The sequence below is a fragment of the Watersipora subatra genome, chromosome 10, assembly GCF_963576615.1.
Source record: "Watersipora subatra chromosome 10, tzWatSuba1.1, whole genome shotgun sequence".
Lineage (NCBI taxonomy): Eukaryota > Metazoa > Bryozoa > Gymnolaemata > Cheilostomatida > Watersiporidae > Watersipora > Watersipora subatra.
Window position 1 is genome coordinate 58,373,902 of NC_088717.1, and position 13,281 is coordinate 58,387,182.

The 13,281-nt window shown below is 38.8% G+C and overlaps 1 protein-coding gene across 1 annotated transcript in view; it reads right to left on the minus strand.

Moving 5' to 3' along the window:
• The window catches only part of LOC137406247 (uncharacterized), a 30,923-nt gene that overhangs the window by 9,432 nt on the left and 8,210 nt on the right, over positions 1-13,281 (minus strand). Inside the window, exons 2-4 of the mRNA XM_068092786.1 lie at positions 6,066-6,135; positions 3,978-4,031; positions 3,334-3,378 (exon numbers count right to left, since the gene is read on the minus strand). Coding sequence (XP_067948887.1) covers positions 3,334-3,378; positions 3,978-4,031; positions 6,066-6,135 — 169 coding nt within the window. The remainder of the gene's footprint in view (positions 1-3,333; positions 3,379-3,977; positions 4,032-6,065; positions 6,136-13,281) is intronic.

Consider the following 13,281-nt stretch of genomic DNA (forward strand, 5'->3'; position numbering starts at 1 on the left):
CATTGGTTGGTGTTTATAGAATTTCCCCAGAGCTCTACCACAGAAATGTTCAATGGTATAGGCTCGAAAATTGTGACATCACAATTTTCATATTCGGTGTTGTGTGCTCTTACCGCTTATTTTATTGCTTATTGCTCATATTCATCAACTGCGATAATGACGCTAGTGGCAGGCAAAAGTAGGACAACTCCAGAGAACCAATGAAGATGACAAAGGAATCAGTGTCAGCTCTCCATGTACAGATTGCTTCTATGATAAATAACTCAGATACCAAGCACCATACTATGTTTTCCCGATGATATTATGCACTAGCCCTCTCTTGTTATTGTGATGTTGAGGGGCACGACTGAGACTAATTAATTTCAAGCATTGCGTATTGTATTGAACTATATAATAAAAAAATTATATAATTTATGTGCTTTAAGCGATACTCTATCAGTGACATGCTCCATAGGCCCATAGACCTAGGCGCATTACTACAAGTGCCTTTGGTAAACGCACCACTCCATGAAGAAATACTTTAATGGAAGACAGTATATATTCAATGTCACTGTCTTAAACTCCAGCCTTACTAAGCATGACTGCTCTATTTTGTAAATACCCTGTGGGTAGCATGATGACATTACATCCTAGTCGATATTTACTACCGGTGGATAATTACTACCGGTGGATATTTAGGCTACTACCGATGGATAATTACTACCGGTGGATAATTACTACCGGTGGATAATTACTACCGATGGATAAATACTACCGGTGGATAATTACTACCGGTGGATATTTACTACCGGTGGATAATTACTACCGGTGGATAATTACTACCGGTGGATATTTAGGCTACTACCGGTGGATAATTACTACCGGTGGATATTTAGGCTACTACCGATGGATAATTACTACCGGTGGATAATTACTACCGGTGGATAATTACTACCGGTGGATAATTACTACCGGTGGATAATTACTACCGGCGGATAATTACTACCGGCGGATAACTACTACCGGCGGATAATTACTACCGGCGGATAATTACTACCGGCGGATAATTACTACCGGCGGATAATTACTACCGGCGGATAATTACTACCGGCGGATAATTACTACCGGCGGATATTTACTACCGGTGGATAATTACTACCGGTGGATATTTACTACCGGCAGATAACTAGTACCAGTGGATAATTATTATCGGTGGATAATTACTCCTGGTGGATAATTACTACCGGTGGATAATTACTACCGGTGGACAATTACTACCGGTGGATAACTACTACCAGTGGATAACTACTACCGGCGGATAATTACTACCGGCGGATAATTACTACCGGCGGATAATTACTACCGGCGGATAATTACTACCGATGGATAAATACTACCGGTGGATATTTACTACCGGTGGATAATTACTACCGGTGGATAATTACTACCGATGGATAAATACTACCGGTGGATAATTACTACCGGTGGATATTTACTACCGGTGGATAATTACTACCGGTGGATAATTACTACCGGTGGATAGCTACTACCGGTGGATAATTACTACCGGTGGATATTTAGGCTACTACCGATGGATAATTACTACCGGTGGATAATTACTACCGGTGGATAATTACTACCGGTGGATAATTACTACCGGTGGATAATTACTACCGGTGGATAATTACTACCGGTGGATAATTACTACCGGTGGATAATTACTACCGGTGGATAATTACTACCGGCGGATAACTACTACCGGCGGATAATTACTACCGGCGGATAATTACTACCGGCGGATAATTACTACCGGCGGATAATTACTACCGGCGGATAATTACTACCGGCGGATAATTACTACCGGCGGATAATTACTACCGGTGGATATTTACTACCGGTGGATAATTACTACCGGTGGATATTTACTACCGGCAGATAACTAGTACCAGTGGATAATTATTATCGGTGGATAATTACTCCTGGTGGATAATTACTACCGGTGGATAATTACTACCGGTGGATAATTACTACCGGTGGATAACTACTACCGGTGGATAATTACTACCGGTGGATAATTACTACCGGTGGATAATTACTACCGGTGGATAATTACTACCGGTGGATAATTACTACCGGCGGACAACTACTACCGGCGGATAATTACTACCGGCGGATAATTACTACCGGCGGATAATTACTACCGGCGGATAATTACTACCGGCGGATAATTACTACCGGCGGATAATTACTACCGGTGGATATTTACTACCGGTGGATAATTACTACCGGTGGATATTTACTACCGGCAGATAACTAGTACCAGTGGATAATTATTATCGGTGGATAATTACTCCTGGTGGATAATTACTACCGGTGGACAATTACTACCGGTGGATAATTACTACCGGTGGATAACTACTACCGGTGGATAATTACTACCGGCGGATAATTACTACCGGCGGATAATTACTACCGGCGGATAATTACTACCGATGGATAAATACTACTGGTGGATATTTACTACCGGTGGATAATTACTACCGGTGGATAATTACTACCGGTGGACAATTACTACCGGTGGATAACTACTACCGGTGGATAACTACTACCGGTGGATAATTACTACCGGCGGATAATTATTACCGGCGGATAATTACTACCGATGGATAAATACTACCGGTGGATAATTACTACCGGTGGATATTTACTACCGGTGGATAATTACTACCGGTGGATAATTACTACCGGTGGATATTTACTACCGGCGGATAATTACTACCGGCGGATAATTACTACCAGCGGATAAATACTACCGGCGGATAATTACTACCGGCGGATAAATACTACCGGTGGATAATTACTACCGGTGGATATTTACTACCGGTGGATAATTACTACCGGTGGATAATTACTACCGGTGGATATTTACTACCGGTGGATAATTACTACCGGCAGATAATTAGTACCAGTGGATAATTACTATCGGTGGATAATTACTACGGGTGGATAATTACTACCGGTAGATAATTATTATCGGTAGATAATTACTCCTGGTGGATAATTACTACCGGCGGATAATTACTACCGGCGGATAATTACTACCGGCGGATAATTAGTACCGGTGGATAATTACTATCGGTGGATAATTACTACCGGTGGATAATTATTATCGGTAGATAATTACTCCTGGTGGATAATTACTACCAGTGGATAATTACTACCGGTGGATAATTACTACCGGTGAATAATTACTACCGGTGGATAATTACTACCGGTGAATAATTACTCCTAGTGGATAATAATGTATGACAGTACATCACTATTGCTATTACTGCAAGATTTAAGACTACTTACCAAGATAGGTTTCCTCTTCTGTCTGGTATCCATCAGCACTACCACCTAAAGAGGTAACTACAGCAGTAGTTTATACTCATATATATTTGAATGTGTGAAGTATATTCTAACATGCAATCATTCTTTTTTAACAGCCATATCGGTTGCAAGTATGCAATAAAGTTATGAAATGAAATACTTAAATCTAGAGGGTGAAAGGATCTATTATTATTATTCATCAGTTGCTACAAACAATCATTTGTTATCAATTTGAGAATCTCTTGAAATTTAAGATGTATCTTTCATTAGGCCTAAGCAAGAATGACTAGAGCAATCAGTCTTTCAGCATCAAAGAGTATATCGTCAAATATTCAGAGACAGACCAGAGCAAAAAACACTGAATAGATATAAAGTTATACCAAACCAGCACACATTAGGCTGTGATCGTTTATAAAGATTTCCTTTAGACAAATCAGTAAGTGCCTAACTCGTGATCTTAACAAGAGCGAGTGTAGTACGGTACAATATCTCGGTATAAGATAGGAGTGGGGAGCTGGACAGTGCTAGGACCACGTACATATTTGAACATAATCTACATTTTCCTATTGATTTATATTGTTAAGTATCTAAATGCAGAGAGAATGTGACACGAATAGATGACTTACCAGTTTTAGATATCCAGACATTCCTTTCTTTTTGTACCAGTTTCCTAATAAAGCCTAGAGTGAAAAAAACGACACAATTAACCACATTACTAAGTAAAGTCTTTGACTCTGAATTGGGGATAAAATCTACCATCTACTGGAGAAAAAACTTGAAGATGAAATGCACCATCTAATTGAAAAAATCTTAGACTTTGAAAAGGAGATGAACTTTATCATTTACTGGAAGAAATCTTTGACTTTGAAATAGGGATTAAATCTATCAACTACTAGAAGTTACCAATAGAAGATGACTGACAGTCTGTTTGAACCTGATAAGACTGAAATTTTAATTGTCTTGTTGAGGCATACTCAGGAGAATGCCTCTTGTTGAGGCATATTCAGGAGAATGCCTCTTGTTGAGGCATATTCAGGAGAATGCCTCTTGTTGAGGCATATTCAGGAGAAACAATAAGAGCCTGTTCTTATTGCTAGCCTTCTTATTCTTAAACAGAGTCCTTTATGCAGAACCACAAAATCTCAGGTCATTAGAGACATCAGTTTTCTTATAACAGACTAAAATAAAATGTACATGTATATTTGGCTAAGGCTAGAAAACAATGTTTACAGTGCCGATCGGTTATTTGATAACGTGAATGAAAAACTGTTCCTTCTTGTCTATAGATGCTAGTCCGAGTCGAGTTACCCAGAATGCTTCAATCGATCACGATCTAGTTCCAGACTAAAAATCTTTTGCTCACTTGCGCAGCGCAATTTCAGTGGTATATTCACGGAGACACCAACTACTTTTAGTTACATTCGCATGAGATTTGACCTTGAATGACAAACTCCGCCCAAGCGTCGCTAAAACGCTTTACTTTTTAGAACTATAAAAACTTTTTACAAGAGTGATAATATTAGAAACGATAAAAGAAGATACAGGTAAAGGCAGTCCTCGACGTTTTTTTCTTCTGAACATTTTAGCCACAACCAAGTTTTGTCGATTTCAATCTTGAAACATCCTGGCAGTCAGACCACCTCAAACAACAAAAACAAAAATGATAGAAAAAAATTTAAAATATCGGTACTTTATGATAAAACCAACTAAAATTTTGTAGAAGTTGATCTTTGACCGTTTGGACAATGGTTTAGCTTTATTCAATAAGACAACTCAGAAAAAAACTAGTTTTTGCGCAAGCGTTATACGCATACGGAAATTTGAATGCCAGAATGTCATAGGTGAAAATAACAAATCCTTGCATAAGCAACACGCTATTCCATACCTATGCTAGCAAATAACAAGTTAAGACAGCTGCCTTTTGAGCTCTGGCCACATAAACACGTACATTTTAGTTAATTACAAAAAAACTGATCCTTCAAATGACCTGAACAATTGTGATTATTCATCAAAGACTGCTTAACAGCGTGGCATTAACAGATTGGTGTTAGTAACATGGTGCTAACATATTAGTGTTAACAGCATGGTGTTAACATATTGGTATTAACAAATTGGTGTTAACAGCATAGTGTTAACAGATTGGTTCAACTGAAAAACCAGGACATTTAACAACGAACTTCACTGAGCATGGCTACAAGAAACAGGGGTACTTATATTAATATCGTTTATTTATCGAGGATAGTGGGCCTCAATAACCACCAGCTGATTAGCAGAACCTGACTTATAATCTTATAGCAATTGACAGCAGCGAGTGATGTCTTGTAGATGACATGAGATTAGCAAAGATGAGTCGGAGAACTCTGAATATGATACTGAGACAACCTTTCTGCAATGCTATGCCTTGTGCAGCCGGCTAAAATTCTGTTAGAATTGACGCTAAATACGCATGAATATGAAGGTTTCTTGTTGCTCAGCTATGACAGGATGGCTAAAGCATTGATGCTGGCAATTATCATTGTTAAAGCTACAAGTAGATTAGTGAATATGAGAGAAATAGATTTTATGCATTTAATTACCAGGAATGGTAATTACCTCACACAACTTCACAACTATGTAACTACAAGGAATTTGATAAATTCAGAAAGTTATATCAGCGCTCCATTATAATATAAGCCATATTTGAATCGATATCAATGGCTCAACAGAAGGCCTACCCTTATTCCGAACAATGGTTAATGAGTTGAGGTCAATCACATCCTCGTCTTCTGGTTCGACATCTTTGTACTAGAAAAGCAGACATAAAAATGCTGTAATAACCTGTACTGTAGTGATTGGTGACAGGTTACAGTAAATGACAATGCTGGACAACAGGCTAGAGTCAATAAAACTAATAATGACTAATAATCTAGGAATACATCGATCTACGATATGGGACAGAGTTGTGGGTTCTATTGTGCTTAGCATGACACAAGCTCAGTGTGACAACAATATTTTGGACTTTAGGCCAACACACGACATTGTAGTCATACAGTATTAGCCTCAGCACCTATCACTTTATCCTATCGCATGTTTCTGACCTTGTGCCATAGATTGCTTTTAGTGGTTCATGGCCTGTTAGCTAAATCTCTTGCAAGTTCAAACAAGTACTAACACATCCTTCTTAACTTTGCAATTGCGATGTTCTGCCTATTACACTTCGACTCCCACAGCAAATAACTCTTAGCCCATCATTTTGTATTTGCACCAAAATTGCAACAAGGCGTCCTGGAAATGTCTTCACTATTACTTTTAATTGGCATTCTAGATTAAAACATCTTAAGATTTCGCAGCTGCTCAAATCATTTTCCACTTTTGGAATGCTTTTTTCGATACTCCTCCAGATACAAACTTTTTAGCTTTTGCCATCAGCTAACTCAATGGCATAGTAGCGGTGTCTAGTATAATACTAGCGGTGTCTCGTACAGTAGCAATGTCTAGTACAGTAGCAATGTTTAGTATAGTAGCAGTGTTTAGTATAGTAGCAGTGTCTAGTATAGTAGCAGTGTCTAGTACAGTAGCAGTGTCTAGTACATACAGTAGCAGTGTCTAGTACATACAGTAGCAGTGTCTAGTACAGTAGCAGCGTCTAGTACAGTAGCAGCGTCTAGTACAGTACCAGTGACTAGTACAGTAGCAGTGCCTAGTACAGTAGCAGTGTCTAGTACAGTAGCAGTGTCTAGTACCGTAGAAGTGTCTAGTACAGTACCAGTGTTTAGTACAGTACCAGTGTTTAGTACAATACCAGTGTCTAGTACAGCACCAGTTTCTAGTTCACAGTACCATTGTCTAGTTCACAGTACCAGTGTTTAGTTCACAGTACTGTGCAGTTTCTCTGGATAATAATAATAATCTAATAACCTTAGCCAGGATCTGAGGTCGTTAGTGTTACTAGGTTCCAATGAACTTATAATTGCATCTACCTAAACAGTGTTTGGTACAATAAAATATACTCATATTACAACAAACACAAGACTTGGCCAAAAAATAGACCTCCACAAATATTTCTTTTCATAAACATTCCTCGCACCGCTACTGGGAAAAGTCCAGCCGAATCATTATTTGGTAAAATATTGAGAACGTATGTAGATTCCAGAGTTTGTTGAGCAGACATATGTAGCTACAAAGATAAGAAACTCGATGCTCTACATAACGCTAAACAATGTCGAACAATACGTCTTCAAGAAAATCAAAGCGGTCATTCCCAATCTTGCAGTAGGAGATCAAGTGCTTGTGAAACAGTATGAACATCTTAGCAAAGCTGACACTAAATTTTAACCTGAGCTAGTCAAAGTTATCGACAAAGAAATCTCAACAATAACTGTTAGATCTTCACATGGATACGAAGACCCTAGGACACTTATGTATTTGCCTCATCTAACTTTCGCTGAGTCATCCTCTCGCGAAAATTTCATGTGCGAAACTAAACTATCATAACGAACGAGCGAAACAGCGAAATTAAATAGCTTTGTTCCTTGATAGTCCAAGAAACAAATGGCAGCAAGCGATCAAATTGCATTATCGACCTCGCCCACACCATTCTACCTGCGGTTCACAATTACAAACTAGTCTCAAATTGAAATTTTTTTCTTATCAGTGAACCAGGCCCGTATTCCCTGGAGCAGCTGGTCGGCTGAGCCGTCCCAAATTTTTAGGAACTTTCCACGGCTAAGTACAGTCAAACTCGGATAACTTGCCCTCGGATAAAATGTAACATTTCATCTCAAACACAAGGTTAACTCAAACGGATTTGTTTGGTCCATTCCAACGCAATGATAAATTGCTTCAGACATTTATTCGAAAAGTTATTTGCTCAACGGCTATGGAAACGGTTTTTATCGCTGTAGAATATCACTTTATTCGAAGCCATAGAGACAAAAATCAACTTTTAGTAGTTCTTAGAAGTCATTATTATCATCATCAGTGGCAAAATATTTTTGTTAAAGATGTCATTGCGTCAACAAATTCGATTTAATGAAATTAAGACCCATAAAAGGCTAAAACATCAGCTACAATTTGATGCCATTTTTGTCTTTGTAGACCAACCCTGTCCAGAGATATATGCGTTTGAATGAGGCCCTCTTTTAAAAACCTCATTCCAGCATCTTTTACTTTGAGTCTCCTATAGAGTTTCCCGTTGAGTTCAAATTCAGATTATATTTCCTTGTTTGAGGCTAAAATGTAATTTCCTGCGTATGCGAGATACGTATGTACATTGAGTTCTTGACGGCTTCTTTTTACTCTTTAGCATCTAGCAATACAATGGCTTAGATTGATGAATATACTAAAGGTAATATTTTAGTACTCATTAATACATGTACTAATTAACAAAATTATAACTTTTTGCTATCACTAATCATCGTTTTACACCAGCCGAAGCAGCTTTGTCAGTGTGGAAACTGCCATAAAGGGGAAAGAGAGACTAGAATGTGTGCTGCATAAACCATGATGTTTTGTTTGAGTTTGTTGCAGTAGATGAATTTGTCTTATTGTATCAGCTAAAACTATATGAGTGGCTACGACTTGATGAATATCTTTAATAAAAGCTTTATGCCGACATGAAAATATTTTTGCTTGTAAAAATTGTATAATAAAATTATGTTGTTGAAGATAATGCAAAACATGATTCGCAGAATATTGCAGTGAATTGGATACGGTATATGGATGTCCGCAGAACTGGAGAATGTGAGTTCAAATCCAGTTTGCAGCAGACTTCTCGTCCTTAAAACTCTATCCCTGTGCATATTCTTTTCAAAGACACAGCTTGCTTATTTTACTTACAGTAGTATGAAAATAGTTTCCGGTGTAGGCAATGATATACAGCCCCGCCCCAAGGATAGGCGACGGACATAATGTGGGCAGGGCCTTTGGGAGGCTGTATATCATTAGTGTGGGTAGCGACCGAACTGTGCTGATACAAAGACCTTATTCTACATAGTTTGCTTGACAGAATTACCGTAGACCGGTAGAATTGGTAGTCGGTACTCAAATGTTAACACAGCATTTGGAAAAAGTAAGACAAAGTTTCAATTTTCGTTATTTGAGGCCTTTGAAACATTCATAATAATGTATCTGTAGCGGGGTTTAAAATTTTATTCTAACCAACATGAGCAAATACAAAATAAAATATATGCCAATAGAGCTGCGTAGGCCTAGACTTATCGCAAATAGCCGATGTGAATACGAAATATATTGACAGATAAATCACGCGTGACATCATTTTGGGTAAGTCTGGGCATGTTCTTTTTGGCCTGAGCGTTTTTACCGCGATCAGATTTTTTCGATTTTAATCTTCAAATATCTTGGCAATGAGATCGCCTAACACAACAAACAACATATCAACCGATAGAGAAAAAAACTTACTTTTAAGATCAACTCACATTTGACGCAACCCCATCTTTAACGACCTTTATAAAGGTTTGCAAAATATCAAGTTTTACCAAACATCCGCGTGGTCATGTCCCATTGAAAGCATGGAAACCACCGTGTGAACTTAAAACAAAATCGGCAAAATTGATCTTTGTAAAAGCGCTCAAAAGAAAAAGATGTCTTTTATCTGAGCATTTTAACTGCGGTCAAGTTTTGCCTATTTTAATTTAAAAACGTCTCGTCAGTCACATCACCTAAAACTAATCTCAAAAAATAGAAAAATGTTGATACTTTCCGATAAAATGTTTTAAAACTTCACACGAGAAGCCCGGCTAAGGCCCTCCATAGGAAAAACCAGTTGGGGGCTTACACCGCCCCCCTCACCACCCCCAGGTGTTCATATCTAGTCGCCTAAAATTAGCCGCCCCAACTTGCAACCAGTGAATACAGGCCTGTGGTGAACTGAACCTGAGGAATCTAGTTATGTTTGTTCCACTGCATTTATTTTCACATCACTATATTTTCGCACTTACCAGAGCTGCGAAATTAAGGTGCGGTGAAATTTTACTCTGTATGCTACTCACGAAACTAAATACTAGCGAAATATAAGCGTCCTAGGGTATATTTAAACAACTTCCCATATGATTGCAGATAAAAGGACCTACAAATTCATTCCATCTTTTGAAGAGATCGGTAGCGAAAGCCAAAAAAAAGGAGTGCAGAAGGTCTATGCAAAGATAGTGCGACTTCCCACACTAAAATCAGTATGCGCTCAGAGCCAGACTAAGGAGATTTACGTATAGATACTCAGATAGAAATCGTTTAGATAAGAAGAGTAAACGCCTGTCGTATGCATAACTAAGAAATCCCACCCCTAAAAATTGTGGCAGCACTTGTTCACACTTATTATCAGTTACGATTTTTTGGGAACAATGCTTGATTATGGTCGCCCTCTCCTCACAAATAGTATGCACTATTTACAATGCTTTCAGGTATGAAGTATAAATTGATTGCCCTTCAAATAATAAAACGGCGCATCGTTTGAGTTCACATCCGTCGTCAACCGTCATAGTTCACACAGCTTAACGAAAAGCACACAAGCTAAACACAGTCAAAAGTAGAACAAGATGACGAAGCAAATTCCTGAAGCTACCTCATTGACTCGACAGGCTGGCTTTAATTAGGTTGTTGTAAATAAATTCTTTCATAAACTATCAGAGCTACTTGGAAAGTATTTATTTAGCGCAGCAAGTGTACTCAGCAAGTGTACAAGCAGTTTGAATTTGTGTAAAGCAAGTTTTTTACAAAAATGTTGTACATTGATGCCTCAATAAGTAATAAATTTGGTGCCGGTAAACCTGGTTGATGCGCCAACACTTTTTATTTCAAATATGAGTTTGTACCTCAACAGATATATAATCTATATGAAACAGGCATTACAGTACAACTGTCCAAATACATGCCTAAGTGATCAGCTCTAAGAGCAAAAATCAGATGCGGGCCATTCCATCCCACGAGCGTGGCCAACTTTCAATTTTGCGCTGTGCAGTAAGTGCAGATGGAAATAGCATACCACCTTTCTTCATATTTCCACATGTTTTCATGAATGAGGTTGCATGAATAGCACTCCGCTAGGTGCAAAAGAAGTTGCTTCTAAATCAGGCTATCTGACATCAAAGATAATTGTAGCTGATTACATGCCAATTTTCATGAAGCACTCTCATTGGTTACCAGATAAGCCAGTTCTGATGATGTTAGGTAACCACAATTACTATGTGTAATCAGAAGTAGTTGAATTATGCAAGTGATCAAATATCAAGCTTCTTACTCTACCTCCACACACCTCCAACAAGCTTCAGCCTTTTGATCGAGCAGTCTTTGGTCCTCTGAAATCCTATTTTCATAAGGCTTGTGATAACTGAATGTACTCAAATCCAGTTAGACCTGTATCAATCTATGACATATGTCAATTAGCTGCTACTGCATTCAACTTGAGTATGACCCCAGCGAAATATATTATCGGATTTTTCATGTACTAGTATCTTTCCTTTAAATAATCAATGATCATGAGTTCATGATAGCCAGCGTAACAGACCGAACACAATGAAGTGAAAGAGCAAAGTGAAAGAGGTCCCACCTTGTCCGACTTCGACAAACATCACTTTAAACGAGAAGAAGTGTGAATTTTCTCAGACTCGTGTCACCTTTCTGGGTCATGTTATAAATGAATCGCGGACATGAATATCAGCCATGCAGGACTTCCCTATTCCAAAAACAGGAAAAATTTAAAAAGATCCTTGGCATGGTTAATTATACACTTTATCAAGTTTATATCCACTCTGGCCGATGACACGGTCAATATGAGATCTTTCCTCAAATCTAAGGATAGTGATGGGTTTTGGAAACCAGAGATGACCGAAGAGTTTTAAGTGCTGAAGCAGAAGATCTTCTCAGTCCCGGCGTTAGTCTCACTTGATATAAAGGCCGAGACCTGGCTTGGGTGACTTGAGAGCAGCTATTTTCCAGAAAACTGCTGATGGCTCAAGTCTATAGCCTTAGCGTTGTGAGCCCTTATGAATACCGAAAAGCAGTGTGCCCAAATAGATAAAGAAGCTCTGGCTCTGAGTTGGGCAGCGGAAAAATTATAACTCTATTAAACTCTTATCTAGCTGGCCGCGACTTCAAAATCGAAAGTGACCACAAACTCCTGGTATCAATCATGGCAGATAGAGCTGTATAAACTCCCTATCCGTGTTCAGAGATTTCATTTGAGTATTATGCAGTTTTCGTATGATGTCACATACGCCACTGGCAAAAAAGTAGATAGTTGCTGGTGCCTTGAGCAGAGCCCCAGCAGAAACAGAGTGTCAGAACCAGAGCCTCTACTCATTCAGGAAATGACGGAAGTGCTCCCGATATCTCAAGCCGGACAAAGCTACTCGAGGTTGTCCTCTTAACAAACCCCATAGCTAGTCAGTTGATTATGTATATTCCATAGAAACCATGGTGGCAGCTTACAATGGATTTCTGCACCGTTGATGATAGAAGCAGTGAGTCTAGTTATTAATGACTATTATAGCCAGTTCATGGTCGCTGAAAAGTTCCTCCGAGTCACTGCTGGGGATCTGTGCAGAGCCGCCAACAAGGTCAAATGTACATTAGGTGTACCACATGTCATTGTATCAGATAATGGTCCACAGTTTATCGCTGTAAACTTCGCTCAACCCATGAAAAAACGGGATATTATTCATCAAACTAGTTTCTCTAGAAACCCCCAAGCAAATGGTCATACAGAAAGAGGGGTGCAAACATTCAAAATATTGGGGCGAAAAATGTTGAGACTGAATCTGCTATTATGTGCTATAATGACAGTCTCTAGGCTGTAGGGAGAATGGCAATACCCCTGACCGACTGCTCATGGGAAAAAGTATGAATTCAATGGGCTATCTTTTCAACAGTCCAGTGAACATGAAAAGGTTTCGTGTTTATGAAGCTGACTACAGGGGTAAGCAGGCTCACAATTTC